Below are 18,290 nucleotides of genomic sequence, written 5' to 3' on the forward strand. Positions count from 1 at the left end.
TCGAAAGCTCCAGAAGAGTTACTGAGGAGACCATGTGAGATTATCTTGTCAATATGGATGTTACAATTCCATGACAATCCATCTGCTGAGGAAGATCATGTGATTCAATCAAAAGCTCCAGTAAAACATTTTCAAAATCCAGAATATTTTAGATTAATTTGGTTTAATTTGATCTGTAATGAACTGACTTCAATGTGCTTAGTCATGGTCAGCCATGACTTGCACAATGTTTGTAGTGTTTTTTTTTAAGATTCTTGTCTATTGTAAATAAAGACAGTTAAAAAGACATCAAGGGAAAACAATATACCAAAGTCATCATTTAACAATGAAAGCCACATGGTTAGTTACAGTGGTGGATCCTTTACTTAGGAAAAAGTACATAAGTATTAGCAGCTAAATGTAGTGAAAATATTGCAGTAAAAGTAGTGGTTTGGTCCCTCTGAGTGATATATTATTAAATATGACATCATTAGATTATTAATACTGAAGCATCAGTGTGTAAGCAGCATGTTACTGTTGTAGCTGCTGGAGGTGGAGCTAGTTTGAACTACTTTATATACAGTTAGCTAGTTTAGTCCAGTGGTTCCCAATCTAGGGGTCAGGCCCCTCCAAAGATTCATCACGTAAATATGAGGGGTCGTGAGATGATTAATGGGAGATAGAAGAGGAAAAAACAAAGTTCTGATACACAAATCTGTTTTCAGTTTTTGGACTTTTTCTCTAGTATTTGATTTTTGGTGAAATATTGGATCATTTGAATATTTATTGAAATGAAACCATGTGAGAAGTTTAGAGGGAAAAATCACTATTTTGGTGGAGCTGTTAACAACTCATAGACATCTGAAATGTGACCCAACTAGACACTGCTTTTTGTAAGACGTCAAAAGCCAAAAAGATTGGAAACCACTAGTTTCATCTTTAACAATGTATTTTAAAAGCTTGTTATATTATCCATTGTGTCAAAACTTAATCTGAAAAGTAACTAAAGCTGTCAAATAAATGGAGTTGGGTAGAAAGCACAATATTTACCTCTGAAATGGAGTGGAAATAAGTGCAGCACTTGAGTAAATGTACTTATTTATTCTCCACTACTGGTTAGTTGTCATCTGAAAGTCCCTGGGATTCCTACAACACCTGAACGCTTCATCTGTGCAGGTGGCTTAGGGCGTGGCCTCATCCTTGTGGACTGGGGTTCGTGTGCGCATGCGTGAGTCAGAAAAGTGCGTTTTAGAATGATTACTGGCCAGCGGAGAGGCAGATTAAACGGCTCCACACAACTGTTGTTTTAATCCCCGGAGCGAGGAGATTTAGCAAAGAAAAAACACTGGCTTTAAACCCAGCAGCCATATTGTATGGAAAAACGACGGCAAGACTCCTCTTTTCAGAAAAAAGTCGTTTTCTCTGACACACCTCTGCCAAGACTTTTGGGGAGTTTAATTTTCTTTCTAACTGGCGGTGGGTTTCTGTCGGACAGCTAGCTTGCCAGCTGGCTGAGGAATTCAGAGATTGGGACTAGCTTTGAAAGCAATTTCGCGCAATATTGTGGTTATTTATTTGGTTTAGAAGTCTTAAATTAACCGCCTGAAAGATGAAGGACCGATTGGAGCAACTTAAAGCGGTAAGTAGTGTCCAGGAAATATGAAAAAGTGTATTTTTTTTCTGTAATATCTCACTGTACACTTTGATGGTCCTCTGAAAAACCTTTCTGTTGGTAGAAATGAGAGGTAAAGACAAGCAAAAAACATTTTCTGAAGCCTTTAATCGAAATACTTGATGCATAATATACTAATCATTTGAAACACTTGTCCTATGTGATGACATAACTCAATATAGATGTAGTAACACTGGCGGTTGATTTGAAATTGAAATGTTGAGTAAAAGTGTCATTCAGACATAATTTTCAATTTCTATATATGCAGCCATCTTATATGGTGTGACAATCAAGTGTCAGAGTTGTAATAAATGTCATTAATTGAGTTGTATTCCAAGATGTCATTTTAATAGTCATTTAAAAGGTGTATATTTAAGTTGTTCCCCTGACTATCTATTATTGCTTCCTATAATATGATGTAGGCCTGTGTATATACAAATAGTGACCAGTGTACAGACAACAGATGAATCATTCTGTTTTCATGGTCGCTGATGAATAGTGTCCATTAATTATGAAACAGTCGATCATCTGAAAATCAAGCTGGAACAGTTTCGGTAATGGATCAATCGCTGACATAATTTATCAAGCAAAAATGTCAAATATTCTGTGGTTTTAGCCTCTCAAATGTGAGGATTTCTGCCTTTCTCTGTCACTGTGAGTTTGATATGTTTGGCTTTTGGATTGTTTTCCAGTCAAAAACAAGTAAACAAGTATTTTCAGAAAATTTTACAGACTAAGTGATTAATCAACAATCACGAAAATTAAAAAAAACAAACAAAAACAGACTAATCAATAATGAAAATCTGTTGCAGCACTAGTTGTCAGTACTGCTAGAAACAAATATGGATATAGAGACATTTGGGGTAGATTGAACCTGGGTCCAAAAACCCAAATCCTCCATATTGTACTTTTTTATTTAGCCAAAACAGTCAGATTATCTTGTACATATGGTGGACAGCAGCAGCAGAGTAATCATTAGCAACATAAACCTCAGTTTGATTCATATTTTCCCCTTTTCAACATTGACGTAATGACTGTAAATACATTTGCTGTCCATGCGGGTGAGGCCTTGATCTTCTCGTAGCCCAAGTCGGGATGTGTTGCCATAGCTACCCCAAACTACTGGCCAAATATTTGCTGTGTTTAAAGTAGCTGAACTGCGGTATCCCCCTCAGGCATCTGTATCTCGCACAGCTGGCTTCTTTTCAGGGAAAGGAAGTACAAATACCAGGTGAAGTAGGCCTCTCGTTTGTCGGGAAGTTATCAGTATTATTCCGTCAGACCTGTCTGTTGTAATGGGTGTCTCCATCCTAACGGCTTTTTCCAGTCTTTCCTTCCCTCTTTCTTTATCTTCCTTCCATACCCACACTCAACCCATCATCTTTATTTTCCTCCTCATGTTTCCTCTCTAATGTTTTACTTGCTGGCTGTAATCTAGCCTATATATTGGTACGTGTGTGTGTGTGTGTGTGTGTGTGTGTGTGTGTGTGTGTTTGTGTGTTTGTGTGTTAGCAGGCATATGTTCATGTGGATGTGGGCTCATGTGATCACCTGACATATTTTTAGTCTTGGAGAATTTTGGGAAAGAGGTGCAACAGGAAACCCAGAACAGTAGCTTCACCTGGTGCTGTGGTCATATGTGCTGTTTGAATACACTGGCTTGCTCGGAGCATTTTAGACATAAATATCAACAGCAGAAGTGGATAATTATGCTTGCCGTTTTCTATTACTATGAGCCAGACTGAATGAGGCCATTAATGTAACAGGAGTTCTCTATTTTCTGCTTTCTCTTCCATTTCCCTCGTAGTATTGTCAAAGTTTCTTTCAGTCAAAGCCATATCTTTTTCACCTCTGTGTTCAGTGTTTCCCCACAATGTACTGCAGGCCAGTTGGGCCACCTGTATTACTTTACTTCACCACATGGCTCAACATTAACACAATGAATGGACAGAATTGTAACGGCTCTAACGAGGCTTCTTCTACGTCACATGAGGATTTTAAATTGTCAGATTTTAGCTATTCTATTAACACAACTGCCATTGGAGTAATTTGGATTTTGTCACTATGCTGCCGTAAATCTGATCACATGTCCCTATCCTGACACTGTGATAGCTAGTAGCTCATTTGTTAAATATTCTAGGGCTGTAAATAACAATTATTGTTATTCTTGATTAATCGTTTGTCAGAAAAAGGCCTCTCGCAACTTGCTTGTTTTGTCAGAGATATTCAGTTTACTATCACATAATACAGTTAAAAGGTAGCAAATCTTCGCAATTGACAAGCTGGAACTATTGAATGTTTAGCAGGAAATGATCCAAATGATTAATTAATCACCACAGTAGTTGCCAGTTAACTTTCTGTCAATCGATTAACTGTTTCAGCTTAAGGAAAGTCTACTTTAAATATTATTTTGACTCTGTTTTAGCCCAGTTTAGTCTTTTTCTGCCCTCATCTTTCTCAACTGTCCTCTTGTCTCAACCTCCAAGGACTGCTGGTGTTCAGTTGAACGTGTTATGTCCGGTGCTGTTTTATGGTCCTCAGAGACAAAGTCTGACTGTTTATCACCTCCCAGTTTCTTTAAGATGACGAAGTCACGGGAAAGATAAGAGAGCTGGACATGAATCAAGGCCCATGATCGGAGTAGAGCTTGCCAGATTGTGTGTACGTGGTTTCGTAAATGATAATAAAGACGTGGAGGTCACTTTAGGCTTATTGCGTGTGTGTATGTGAATGAAACTGTGTGTGAAGAAAGCCAGTCAGTTGAGGCCGAGGATCACCGTCTGCTTCACTGTACAACCTCTGTCTAGTCATTGCCTTGTTGAGGGGGGATTATGCAACATGACATGCGGTGCTTTGTATGCAGAACAAGCATAATTAAGTGTTTTGAATAAAAGAAAAAAAGCCTGAATTCAAGCTAACATTCCCATCATTCCTACATCGATGTGCGGCGTGCGTGCTGTTTTTTAATCTTGATGTCCAGTTGTCCAAATGTTACTCACTGTTTTGATGATTACACAATATTCGTGTATCTAAGCACAAGATTATAGCTTTTTGTAGATTTTGGTCCAAAATCTAATTTGCTGCGTCACTGTATCTTTGTGTCAGACACGTTTTTGCACAGTTGCTAAATTTAGTTTGTTCACAATTTATATATTTGTTATTCAGAAATGGTGATGGGAGTATGGGCGGTATTTTCCCACAGTCATTAGACAGTATTGCAGAAAATAGATAAAGCAAATCTATGTCTAAAAGTACAAACATTTGATAACTCACTGCTTTCTAAAAACTACAACCAATCACAAATAGTTAAACTGTGCAACTCCCAATATCTATGTAGAGACCAGAGACAAAAAGAGGTTCATGTGTTTTGAGTAACATTTTGATCCAAAATGTAACGAATGTGTGTTTGGCTCAAGTCTCTGCTCATGTCTTCTGTCACAGAGAGGCGTCTCCAAGTTTAGTCATAAGATGAGCAAGTGAGTTTAACAAGCAATCTTGTAAAAGTTTTAGATAAAGTCACTCCCTCTGACTATTTCTGTCAGTATCAAACTGTTTTCTTGCATCAAATTCTTGTGTGTGGCCTTTGACTGTTAAACCATTTGTTACTCATGTCCCTTTCCCCTTATTCTGCTGAATGAGAGACACTGGAAGGAAGTGAACGCTCACTCTTATCTCACAACTGCAGAAATGCTGTGTGAGTGAGCATAATGTGTGTGCGAGGGTGCTGTATTCAATGAATAATTTACTGAGAAATCCAAACGCAAGCAGTGTGGCAGAGTGTGTGTGTGCGTGTGTGTCCAGGGGAACTGTTGTTAGTACAGCAGCCTGAACCAAATAGTCAAGGCCTCATTTGCAATTCAAATTTTAGATGAGGGGTAGAAGGTTAAAGACTGTCCACCAACTCAACAGTTGAACACAAAGAACTAGTAAGTTCCTTGTCCAAAAGATTGTTGTGCATTGTGTATACCAATTAGAAACCAAGAAACAGTGTACAGTAACTCTATTTGAAAGTTATTAAATAGCTATTGAAGTGCAGCTTGAATGAAATGTAATATTTAAATACTCATTTAGAAATAAAGGCTGAGTTAAAGGAGTACTGTGACTCACAGAGACCCTGGAGAAGTCTGCTGATATCGGAGTGCAGGGAAGTCAACAGGTTTGTTGCCTTGACACCTGACTTTCTCCAGGAAAAGTCAAGTGTGCAGACTTCAGACTCTCAGTCACTCATTGCAAAACAGAGACACAGACGCCTACTGTAAACACATTTGTCTGTAAAATGCAGTAATTGCAAGTAATTGAAAGGGAGGGAACAAAGGGAGTTTAATGTCCCTTCTCACCAGTGTTCAAATTACAGGGAAGCCTTAACTCCCCTTAAAGAGACCGGAGCTCACCTGAAGGCAACAAAATTTTGAGTTTGCAGTGGTCTCAAATAAATAAACATTAGCATTTCTTTTACTGCAATGTCCTGTCATCTGTAATTTTAAATACGTGTGTGCAACTCTGCTTCATGGTCAGTGCGGCTGACTTTATCTTTTGTCAACAGAGTGTGTAATATGCCTAATCTGGACACGTGCAGGTGTTTTTAATGTGATTCATCCTGTATTATTTTGCATGTCTATGGGTAATTACTGTTTCTAATATTGATGATTTGGCCTCAGATCAGCGATTCTCAGTTTGGTCAGTGTTTGATCACACGTCAGCCGCAAAAACAAGATTTTCCAAGAAGAATGGATTTGGAAAACATGTCGTCCCATAGCTAATTTTCCACAAGGTGATAAATAACTTATTTAGAAACAGACCCAAATTTCTCACTATGTAGTGAGTTCAACATTTATTTCTCCTTGTAACATGTGGTATTAGAAGTGGATAGCTTCATAAAGTCTCTCTCACTCCCTCCCCTCCTGAAGCTATCCATGCCTCTAACAAGTCCCCCCCCCTCTCCCCGTAGGGGCTGGACAACATATTAGGAACACTTTTCAATATAATGCACTCCAGTACACCACCAGCACCACCCACTACAACCTCAGTAATAAACATAAAGTAGAGTAATCACCTTTCTGACAATGTCAACAAAAACTGAAAATATATCAGCTTCATAAATGTAGAATTTATGGCAGAGCTGTTGTATTAGATTGTATGAGAGTACACAGGTGTTCCTCCTGTATGTATCACCACCAAAACATTGATCTGACCAGGAAATAAACACAACTTTTAACTGCCTTTGAACTTTAATTAAAAGCTCTGTGTCAGCTATATGGGCCTTTCAGCAATATGCTGTAGTTTCTGTGGTTTTTGTTATAAGCCACGATGTAATTCAAACACTGTCTCCACCTAACACCGTCACAGCACAACGTCATGATGTCTGTTTACACTGTACTTTAGCTGTGGTTTCTTATAATCAATTGAAAGCAGGTTGAGTTCCTGGAGCCTGTCCCTTGTCCTTCAGCCTGTAAATATTCACCAGCAGTGTGGCCAATCCACTGTTCTACCTCGTGTTTACTGACTGTCCCTCGTGACATATTTATGACCTCAGCAGAGAAGGAGTTTCTGATAAAATTTATGGGGTGTAGGCTGATCAGGGTCAGAGAAATATTTGTGGCTGGTGTATCATGTTCAGCTGCTAACCAGGAGGCAATGTCATTAACATGGCAATCAGTGGTTGTTCATGATTTAAATGCGGTTTAGCAGCATTTCCACACTGATATTCAAAAATGTTAGCTGATGAAAAACTCAGATTTGTGAGGCAGTCATAACAAAGTTGATCATTTCAAGGGTGGTTTTGTTTTTGAGATTTAGACCAAGGTGCGTACGAAATCTCAATACTTTTGTGATTTACAAACGGAAATGTTTATGGGTTGTCTGATCAGATCCTTAGTTTTGTTTACTTATACTTTTATCAGATATTTTGTGGTTTAAATGATCATTTTTCTATAATATGTTCTATAATTTTATAATATCTATAAGCAAAGTTCCTGTACAGATGCTTTCTGTTGAGACATAATTAAACACTGATGCTTTTGATAATTTTGTTGAATTATACAAAATCCCCAAATAGCTTTTGTAGGGAAACATGTTTGTATTCCTCAAGTTATAAAAAAAGTATTCTTTTGGTATCAATACTGAAACTGAGGTTTTGTTAGGCAACTTAACGAAGCATCGAAAGACACAAAACCCATCAAGCACAAAACTGTCTGTCATGTTTTAGCCTCAGGTTAGTTTGTTCAACAGGACGTCTCTTTAACAACATTGAGTGTATTTATTCAGCTTATTTTTCTGGGTACAAAGCAGTAAATGGTTTACGCTACAACTGTTGAATTGTTATCTATTCTCTAAAGGCAAGTTAAGTTTGTTTGTATAGCACCAACAAGGTAGTTCAACATGCTTTACGTAAAGAGTTAAAAGACATTACAAGATATAAAAGAAACGTATGGCTGTATGAAATTACATGTATAAACAGGAATTAAGAAGAGAAAAATGAAGTAGCAGATAAATTATAAATAGCTGCTATACAGGAACACAGAGGTGTTTACTTTGTGCTTAAGAGAAACATGAGAACCACAAGTACGAGTCTGACACAGTCTTTACTTTTATTCTGTTAGACATGTGATCAAGATGATGACGACGTGGAGATCGCTGTGGACAACGCAGCCTTCATGGATGAGTTCTTCTGTCAGGTGAGAGGTGTACTCATTTTACTGTTTTTCTTGTATTTACGGTGGCGTACATCGTTCTTAAGTTTTGTCATTTGCTTACATTTGTGTGCGTATGTTTCAGATTGAGGACATCAGGAACAGTATTGATAAAATTGATGAGAATGTGGCTGAAGTCAAAAAGCTTTACTCGGTCATCCTGTCTGCTCCCACATCAGATCAGAGTGAGATATCTTTCCACCATTCAACTCTTCTTGTCGTCTTTTTATCTTCCTGTATAATGTTTGTTGTCTCTTCTATAAATGAATTCAACTATTTCAATATTAAGAATGTTTTCCTCCTCAATAATGTCTCTCTTTCATCAGCTATATTCACTTGCATTTTTTGTTCTATTAATTGAAGTAAATCTGACAGTTTTCACAAGACAATGAATCAATATGTTACGTCAAGTTTCCTTAAAGCAAGATTATAAATATGCCAATGAATGCAGGTTCACTGGTTTGAAAATTTCACAAAAAAGAAGTGATAGTTGTTGGTACATCAATCCTTTGCATCAAAATGTTACTTAACTTGTGAATTTGTGAACAACTTAACTTCTCACTGTTTATTGCCACATTTCTCTTCCTTCCCAGAAACACAAGATGACTTGGAGGCAATCACCAATGACATAAAGAAGATGGCCAACAATGCGAGAAACAAACTCAAGAGTGAGTGTACCTCTTCCTACCAGACACACACACACACACACACACACACACACACACACACACACGCACACACCGTGCCGTTCAGAATAATGGGGATGTATAACATGAAATGTAACTATAGAATGACACAGTGATGTTTAAGTTGAATCATGATTTATTTTGCTGCTCAGCCATCGAGAGGAATCTGGAGTCAGAAGAGCAGGAGAGGGTGTCAGCTGACATGCGGATACGTAAATCACAGGTAAATGATGTCCATCTGAAGCTCTTGGACATACCAAAAATAAATGTGCGATTATTCATTATTCGTTAAATAAACGAGTGAGCACATTGCTCCTCTGCTCATTGAAAATGTTCCTGTTGTCTCCCAGCATGCAGTGCTGTCCAGGAAGTTTGTGGAGGTAATGACAAAGTATAATGAAGCCCAGGTGGACTTCAGGGAGAGGAGTAAAGGACGGATTCAGAGACAGCTAGAGATTAGTGAGTGATGCTCACATACAAGTCCACAAACTCATGTCATCATCTTGCGTTTTTTTTTTTTTTTTCATGAACTTACACATGAACCCTTTTCTTTCCTCTCCAGCTGGAAAAGCAACGACAGATGACGAACTGGAGGAGATGTTGGAGAGCGGCAACGCTGCTGTGTTCACTGCGGGGGTAAGTCTGTGTGTGTTTGTGTGTGTGTGTGTGTGTGTGTCTGCAGCACCCTAACATCGCCCTTTGACTTGACACTGATCACCATGTGTTCAAAGTGAGAAAACCAAGACCAAGTAAAACTCAAAACATCATGTGGTTAAAGATTAGCTGTAATGGTGATTTTTGTATGTAGGGCTCAAAGTCAGTTTTCTTTCTTGTGCCTTTTTGGGTCTTCCAACTTTAATCTGACATAATATCTAACAGTCAGATCAGATTCTTAAAAAGTTTTAAAGTTGCATGAACGATAAATGAGGTAAATGAGCACCAGCGTGTCTCAGTTGATCAGACAACCACATTTGCACATTGCATTTAAGCTGGTGAGAAAACTTCTCTGTTAACACTTTTCTGAGAAGGGTGGTTGTTACCAGAATAGCTCCTGAAGAATTTCTTTCACAAGGACACACGACTCAAGTTGACATTCTTAGATTTGATAACGACTTATTTTCTCCAATGCCTTTCAGTCTTGTCCTGACATGACCAAACCTTGACATAAGCTTTAACGGTTAAGGAAATTTGTACTAATATATAATATTTTCCTTGGGTTGTAAACAGGTTTGGCAGAGAGCTACTTTTAACAATGACAGTATAAAAATATATATGCATCCTGTCAGATTAGATAAATATTGCAATGAGGTTGTATGTCTTGCTTTATCGATTATAATGCTGGATCTAAATACTAATTTAAAGGTACACTCTGAATATATTAAACCAACAACACTTTTTAAACTCTGATCTATTGTTATTATATATAAATAGACTGCATAGATATATCACTTTTATTCAAAGCACTTTACAATTTGCCTCTCATTCACACACTCACACACATTCACTCACTGATGGCAGCGAGCTACCATGCAAGCTACTTGGCACAGTCGCCCTCTTATATAAAAACAGGTCTTGGTCAGTGAGCCAACACTGGTTGCCAGGTTTTATAAAAGGAACTGTCATTTCCTTATTAAAGCAGTAGTGTGACTTTCCAATGGGGGGATTTTATGTTTCTCTGTATAGCAATGAGATGCACTTAATTTCAGTTTCTGTTGTTTGTATTTGTTTGTTAGCTAGCTGCCTTTTCTGCTAAGATGCAAACTAAATCAGGCCATGACTTATCTCAGCTACAAGGATCAGAAGACAAGATGTTAGATAGGACCAAGTGACAGATGACAAATTGTCATTTAGACACCAAGACTCAGATGTGGTAAGACGTTTGTGTGTACATGTCTGTCTGTACTGAACAGTGAACCTCTCCTTTCTGCAGATTGTGGACTCTGGTATTTCCAAACAAGCCCTGAGTGAGATCGAAGCTCGACACAAAGACATCGTTCGTCTGGAAAGTAGCATCAAGGAGCTGCACGATATGTTTGTAGACATCGCCATGCTGGTGGAGAGCCAGGTACGCTCCTCTACATCCATCTGCTCATCATTTCATCCATCAATCAGTTAACGGAACCTCAACTACTTTAAAAACTTTTCATTCACTTAATCAATTGACTTTCCATTCCCCCTTAACTCTTTCCCTGACTGTATTCAACTCTTTTCTCCTGTTTACTTCACTTGCTGCCTGTGTGGTGTTCTGACTGTCAATCTGCATCTGTCTTGTGTTTCCTCTTTTTCCAGCTCCATGCCTTTTTCATATCTCCTCTTCCTCTCCTCTGCCTCTGCCACCTCCATCTCATCACCCATCTTTGATGGACCAACATCAATGCATTGAGTACAATGTGTAAATAAAGCATCAGGGTAGACATCACAGCAGACTTCACACTAGAGTCAAACACATGTTGATCAGTCAGTCACTGTATGTATGTGCACACACTCAAGTATAACCGCATATTTCTTGCTGCTTGCATCATGCTTTCTGAGGGAAAGCCTCGTTTGAGGTAAGGGCACATTCCTGCTGTTTGTGTTGTGTGATTTCCCAGGAAACTCTTTTCTTGCTATTTTCAGTATTTTTTTTGAAGAGATTTGTTCTAAAATGATTTAATGTTCAGCATTAATATAAATGCTACTGTCATTAAAGTTAAGGGCACATGAAAGAAAAGCTTCTTTTGGAGTCATTGAAGATTAAGACCTTCAGATAGGATTTCTGTATCAGAATATATTTTGTTTTCGAATGAAATCTGTCAAATATGACTTTGTATTGCTTGTTCTGTGTTGCACTGTATCTTACTGATTTGTTGTGTGTTTTTCAGGGTGACATAATAGACAACATAGAGCAGAATGTATCCAAATCAGTGGACCATATAATAGCTGCTAAGGAACAGACCAAAAAAGCTGTAAGGTACCAGACCAAAGCACGCAAGGTAATGTACTTTAGCCACTTGCCACATCAGTTTGCATGTGACCTCTTCCTGTTTTTTTTTTCCTGCTTATTTCTAGATACAATAAGACTTTTTTCACAGTTTGACACATTGAAACCACACAGTGTGCCTACAGATCACACTCCCTTGCCCTATACACACACTGACAATCATGCACAGCTGTTACATTCTGTGTGCTTCGTCTTTCTGTCTCTCCCTCTTGTTTTATATGTTTACTTTTGTTGCTTTCCGTCACCTCTGACACCGCGCACCACATTAGGGCGGAATGATTGACAGGATTGAGAGCAACATGGACCAATCGGTGGGCTTTGTGGAGCGGGCCGTAGCAGACACTAAGAAAGCTGCCAAGTTTCAGCAAGAGGCTCGACGTGTGAGTGACTACAGTCAAGAATAGCAGTTCGGTTTCCCAAAAGCATGAAAATAGTTTACAATAGAGCTGCGATGAACCTGAATTATGGATATATTACATGAAGTGGATACTGGACTGAAAGATGGCGCCTATTCAGTTGAATGAAAACAGCTTCTGCGTTGTACATCCTACTGAATGTGCGCAGTAGTGTTTCCCTGTGAGTTCCCGCTCGGCCCATAGACTTAACTTTAGGATAACGTGAATTTTTAAATTGCTTTTCAAGGCTCTAGGAAGGTTTTACAAATATAAAACCTTCATGGATTAAAAATTCATAATACAAAGAGTAATAATTGACATTATTTTCAGTTTGAGGTGTCCTGTCAACAATTTTACAGACGTCTCTTTTATAATGGTTTATGAGGAAAATGCTTTTTGGGCTGCAGTTTTTCTTTTTTTTTTTTTTTTTTGCTGCAATACCTCAGGAAATACCACTAGGAAAAAATGGCAGCAAGGCTAAGTAGCAGCGCTGTATCGGCTCTCTTAATATATCCATGCCCTGAATCAGTGGCATTCAAATTTAAATGGATTTGATAGTATTTTTGCAGTTTCTGGTCTGAACACCAAGTTAGCACATGAAAAGTGTGAACGACTGGAATTCCTCTTAAACACAAAGATGCTTTTGGGAAACCTGCCTGACAACTTGAAGACCTCCTCCAGCATCAAGACCCTGATCTTCACTTGATCCTTACCTGTGGTGACCCTCGAGCCTTCTGCCTCCTCTGTTCCTGAACCTCCACCCTGTGACCTGTGGATCCCTGTGCTTAGAAAAACCACTGTGCCCCCCCCCCCCCAAGCACCAAGAACCAGAACATAGACCACCCCATTCCACCTGCTTACACAAACACACACACACTCACAGCTGCAACACTCTACTCTTTCCTCTCTCTCTCTCTCTGTCTGTGCTGTTCAGTTTTAACCTTAACTTTGTCTTTGTTTACAGTTGGCATATGTCTGCTGCATTATTCTTTGGTTTTAGCTGTGTTTGAAGATATTGCTTATTTATTTCAGGCTAGTACAGCATGTGTGTGAAAATAAAGCCTGTATTGACATTTTTACATAAAGTAAACACCATCGTAAACACTGTTGTGCCAAGAGGAAACTAGTTTATCTGACTGAAGCAACATTGATGCAAGATTAAGTTTATGTGGTTACGAAGCTACAAAGAGAATTCTTGTCATTTGATATGTCTGTTCCCTTCATATAAAACTAGTACACATAGTTTATAACACACAGTAGAACATACCATAATCATTGCACATAAACATAAATTAAAACAGACATAGAAGATACACTTATTGTTGTTTCCCCACTGAGAATGGTCCTGATGGCGCTGTTTGGTTGTTCCCAACAGAAAGTGGTGATAATAGTGGTGGTTGTGGTGATCTTGCTGGCACTGCTAGCTCTCATAATCGGTTTGTCAGTTGGATTGAAGCAAAGCTGATGAGCTATTTGAGTAAGAGGAGAGCTAAGGGTGAGTAACTCCGGAGCAAATAACCTCTGTGCTGCCACAATGGGTATGAGTATGAGGCCTGCTTTTGGAAAAGGGTTTGCACGCTCTTCTATTAAGACTGTGTGTGTGTGTGTGTGTGTGTGTGTGTGTGAGTGTGTATTCTCTCCCCGCAGAGGGCTTATATGAGGTGTGTTTGTGTGTATTTGAAGTTCCTGGGTGTGTGTTTTTTCTCCTCTCCTGCAGCACTTGCCTCTGGTTAACTGCTGAGCAAACAAAGCAGTGCTAGTGGTGCGCTAGTTTCACAGTTGGAGGTGGTGTTTGGTCTGTGGGCTCATTTCAATGCTCACCTCCCCTGTCATTAACACTGCTCTCCCTTTGTCTCTCTCTATCTCCCTCTCTGTAGAAGATGATCATTATTGGTGCAGTCTGTGCTGTGGCTGTTCTCATCATCCTCACCATCATCCTCACCCAGACACTATAGCAGGACCTCAGTCTTACGAGCATTATGTTTATTCATCTGTACTCCGTCCCTCCCTCCATCTACCTGCAAACCAAAGAAAAGACTGATAATGATCACTCCGTATGGATGTAATAACATCTCACTCACAGATGTACATCTCATCGTTAAGCTAGTAGATAAACGGTGTGAAAAAAGAGGCTCCAGGGGACTCTTTATAAAATCATTTCTGACCCGTGTATACCAATCCAAACCATCCTTCCTGGTCTGCCTGGAGCTGTTTGACTCCATCAGGCGGCTTTGGACAGTTTGAGGATGCTCTGCTGCAAATGAGGAAATGAGACTGAGGCTGATGTGAGGTACAATACCTATTGTATCTCTTGAGGAAGGGAAAAGGGAATTGAAAAAATATCATAAATGTCACTCAACATTTAATTGTTAAACATTCAGTGCCAAAGAAACAACCTGTGTTTGTCATCTGAAATTTGTTCTAACGCCCAACCCTCACTATAAGCACATCACCTCCCTTATCTTTACTTCTTGCCTTTATGAGCCTTGACACATTTTGTGAAAAGCTAGCTATGTTCACTGTACTGGGATTTTGTCGGTTTTTGGGGAGCTCCAGCACTTTGACATTTAGATTATGTCTTCTTCCTTGGATTAAGCTCAGATGATCATGTAAATAATAGAGCTGTTATTTTGTGTGTTGTCAATATCTAAGCATGATTATGGCTCGGTTCTGTAGCTGAAAAGAGGAGCTGCGTGTTCAGCTATGATTCTTTTGTGTAGAGAGTGATTTTTAAATGTGAAAGATGCTGCTTATGGAAACACATTTCATGAACAGGTGGAGCTAAAATAATCAAACAAGCCACAAAAAAAGACAGGATAGGGGGATAAACATGCATACTTTTCTTGAAGACTTTGTCGATACACTGCAACAACAGGAAGACGGATCCAAAAAAATCTTCCTACAATGTTAGCCATGATAATGCTTATGTTATGTACTGTCAAAATACTGTAAAATAACAATGTTTCAATACCAAAGGATATAAAGAGACACAGGTAGTAACACTAGTGACTGAACGTGTTCTCCACAGGTGCCAGAACAGACTTTGTATTTATTATATTTTTTTGATCAGATGTTGCTAATAAAGTCGCACATATGGGATGCAGTACACACTCCGAACTACAGTAGCTCTAACCTGGCTGCAATTCCTTATGTACATATTTCAGGTTCCATATTTTCTTTACTATAAACACAGTTTACAGTTTATTAGATACACGTAGCTAAAACTAATGCAGCCCCTGCTAATAATCCTACCTTAATGAACGGTATAATGTGTAGTTTTTGTTCAAATTTCATTCAATTTATGGTGAAAGGTGTTTCTAATACTTTGTTTAACCCATTTATATCAATAAGGCTAGACAAGTAATTACAAACACCTTTTAGTGTAGCACAATACACTTCTACAGCCTCCAAAATGACTATAAAGTTGAATCAACACCTTTCTAGAACAAAACGAACATTATAACCTTCATGGCGGTTGGATTTATTGCAGGGCAACTGCATTAGTTTTAGTTAGATGCACCCAATAAGCTTAATTCTGAGTGGTCACCATCATTTCATTACTGTAGGTGTTTTTTGGGAGTGGGAATGTCTCAAGCTGACAGTGTAATCACTGAAACACACTGTACCGGTAGTCACTCTGGTTTTAATAAGGTCATTAAACCAGGTGACGATAACCCTTGAACAGTAGCTGAGATACTGTTTCCACTAGTCATCATAAAGAGAAGAGCCTACATGAACCCTCGTAATCTAGATTTTGACCATATATATGAGTAGTGTCTAGAGCAAAGGCCTAACTGAAAAATGCACCGTGCTTTATGGAGCCACCATCAATGAAAGAAGTCTTTGTTTTTGTTTGACTGGAGCCTGAACGGTGCCTTTTAATTCTGATTGTGGAGGGAGCACTTGAAAGTGAGAGGCCTCTTGACTTAGCAGTCTGCTCTTTTGGCTTCTGTCCACAACTGTTCAAGTCTGATGCCACTTTTCAATTTCTTTTCATTCACACCACTTTAGCCATCAGCACAGGCTGTAATGAGAGAGAGACAGAGGAGGAAACTAAAACTGTTGTAGACTGTTTTTAAGTTGACGTGCAAATGATTTTAATGGAAATTAAAGATTTTATGTTTTTTAATTTCTGGTTGTAGTGTTTTCTTGCAATGTTTTTTTTTTTTTTTTTTTAGCATGTTTGACCTGCTGACCTTTGTTAGTTTTTTTTTTTTTTAATGGGATAAAAGCTGTTGTCAGCAGATGATCTTTGCACTAAGGAAGACTGTTGATACAGCATTTTAACCACTGTGTTTACAAGACTGTCAAAGAGGAGGTAAGTTATATGTTTTCACCTTTTCTTCCTCTTGACACACACACACACACACACACACACACACACACACACACACACACACACACACAAACCTCTCCGAGCCTTGGTTCTCCTTTTGCTCAACCATTTCCTCAAACCGGTGTCCATAAATGTAAACAATTATCTTGTGTTTGGCTGCATTGTGTTCAGACTGCTCTCATTCTGTTTTACTCTTGATTAAATCCACAGAAAAAGATGATGATTACATTGTGCTGTGCCATCATTGGGATCGTTGGGTTCTCCTATCTCTACAGCTTCTTCTCATAAAAGCTTTTACAGAAGGTAAAACACCTTGATCGGCGTTCAACATTATGTATTTTGTTCTTGCACCTTAAATGTTAAAATAATATATATATATATATTTTGTCTTTGTGTGGTGTTTCCAGTAAAGAGGATTTCTCCAAGAAAAAGATGTTCTTGAGGTGCTCCACCTATTTCCACCCTGACTTATTTGAATCTATTTTAAAACTTGTAAAGTAAAAAAAAAAAAAAAAAAAAGGTGATCCTTATCTGGTCCTGTGCACTTCCCTTTCTATTTATCATTTGAATTAAATTAATTTTCTTGCTGTATGAAGTGTTTGATAACGTGTAATAAATGTCTAGATTCTTCTCAGTCTGCCAGCTCACAACCAGGTGGCTCCTCATGGACTTTTAATCATTTTTGGACCACTATACCGCCTCCTGGTGGTGCATTGAGGGGACAATCATATTTAGTGATATTGTAAGAATCAGGAAATTATTAAACATTTAGTAAGATGTTGAAGATGTTTTTTTTTGTGCTGTCTAGGCTTTAAAAGTCCATTTATGCACTTACAAACAGCTGTGCTCTGGTAATAAAAATCTCCATTTAAGTAGTATTTTCTGACTTGTTTGTTGTCACAAATGTATTAAACTGTGTGATTTTGTTGTGTGTGATCTGTCTGTATGCGTCTGTGCTGCTGAAATGCTTGTAATGATGGTCTTTTCTGCAACAGAAGCTCACTGGCTGTGTGTCAACCCAGTAAAGCTTGTTATGTAATAAATGATTTCTGTGCGTTGTACCAAGTGTTGGTGTGTGCTTCGTTTCTTGGACGTGGTTCAGCTTCTCACTGGATGCCTACAACCCTACAATTACCGCAACTTGTGACTCTCTGAGCATAAAATGTTATTCGTCCCTTTTCTTTACCCATGTGTGAAAGCCACAGCTAATGCATGGCGATGTGCAACATTAACATCCGTGTATGGAGAGCTCCCCTGACCTCATTTCATCCCCCATCTTCTTCCTATCCAGAGGCAGGCCCGGCCCATCAGCACGACGAGGGCGGAGTCTACATAAGGGTGCGCTCGTTTTCATCTTCGTGTTTGGAAGATAAGCAGGATTTCCAGCTGGGCAGTGAAACGAAAGGACAAAACTTTATTGATTCATAGGAGGGAAATTTACTAAAAATGATTTACCAATAATGCAGTTTTATGTTATTCCAGATCAATCGATCTAAAGTGACAGAAAATAATAACAAAAATAACAAAATATTTGTATTATGTATAAGGTGTAT

The 18,290-nt window shown here is 38.6% G+C and overlaps 1 protein-coding gene across 5 annotated transcripts; it reads left to right on the plus strand.

The window, feature by feature from the left end:
* Nucleotides 1-1,199: 1,199 nt before the first annotated feature.
* stx3a (syntaxin 3A) lies at nucleotides 1,200-17,798 on the plus strand. 5 transcript variants are annotated; one of them, XM_042417935.1, is made up of 11 exons: nucleotides 1,203-1,618; nucleotides 8,251-8,325; nucleotides 8,426-8,525; nucleotides 8,934-9,008; nucleotides 9,179-9,249; nucleotides 9,377-9,485; nucleotides 9,589-9,662; nucleotides 10,957-11,091; nucleotides 11,888-11,998; nucleotides 13,777-13,896; nucleotides 14,279-16,530. In XM_042417935.1, the coding sequence occupies exons 1-10, from the start codon at nucleotides 1,589-1,591 to the stop codon at nucleotides 13,864-13,866; spliced, it is 870 nt and encodes a 289-aa protein (XP_042273869.1). In that variant the 5' UTR covers nucleotides 1,203-1,588; the 3' UTR covers nucleotides 13,867-13,896; nucleotides 14,279-16,530. The 5 variants fall into 5 exon arrangements, with proteins under 5 accessions (XP_042273873.1, XP_042273872.1, XP_042273871.1 ...); XM_042417939.1 differs by lacking the exons at nucleotides 11,888-11,998; nucleotides 13,777-13,896; nucleotides 14,279-16,530 and adding exons at nucleotides 12,276-12,386; nucleotides 16,948-17,798 and having other exon boundaries at nucleotides 1,200-1,618; XM_042417938.1 differs by lacking the exons at nucleotides 13,777-13,896; nucleotides 14,279-16,530 and adding an exon at nucleotides 12,276-12,623 and having other exon boundaries at nucleotides 1,201-1,618.
* Nucleotides 17,799-18,290: the final 492 nt, after the last annotated feature.

Source organism: Thunnus maccoyii, chromosome 8 (assembly GCF_910596095.1).
Source record: "Thunnus maccoyii chromosome 8, fThuMac1.1, whole genome shotgun sequence".
Taxonomy (NCBI): domain Eukaryota; kingdom Metazoa; phylum Chordata; class Actinopteri; order Scombriformes; family Scombridae; genus Thunnus; species Thunnus maccoyii.

Bases quoted from the DNA above. Each gene is read 5' to 3' on its own strand.
- stx3a (XM_042417938.1), top strand. From the start codon at position 1,589: ATGAAGGACCGATTGGAGCAACTTAAAGCG. The intron at 8,326-8,425 runs GTGAGAGGTGTA...CGTATGTTTCAG, and splicing joins TGGATGAGTTCTTCTGTCAG to ATTGAGGACATCAGGAACAG. The intron at 9,663-10,956 runs GTAAGTCTGTGT...TCCTTTCTGCAG, and splicing joins CTGCTGTGTTCACTGCGGGG to ATTGTGGACTCTGGTATTTC.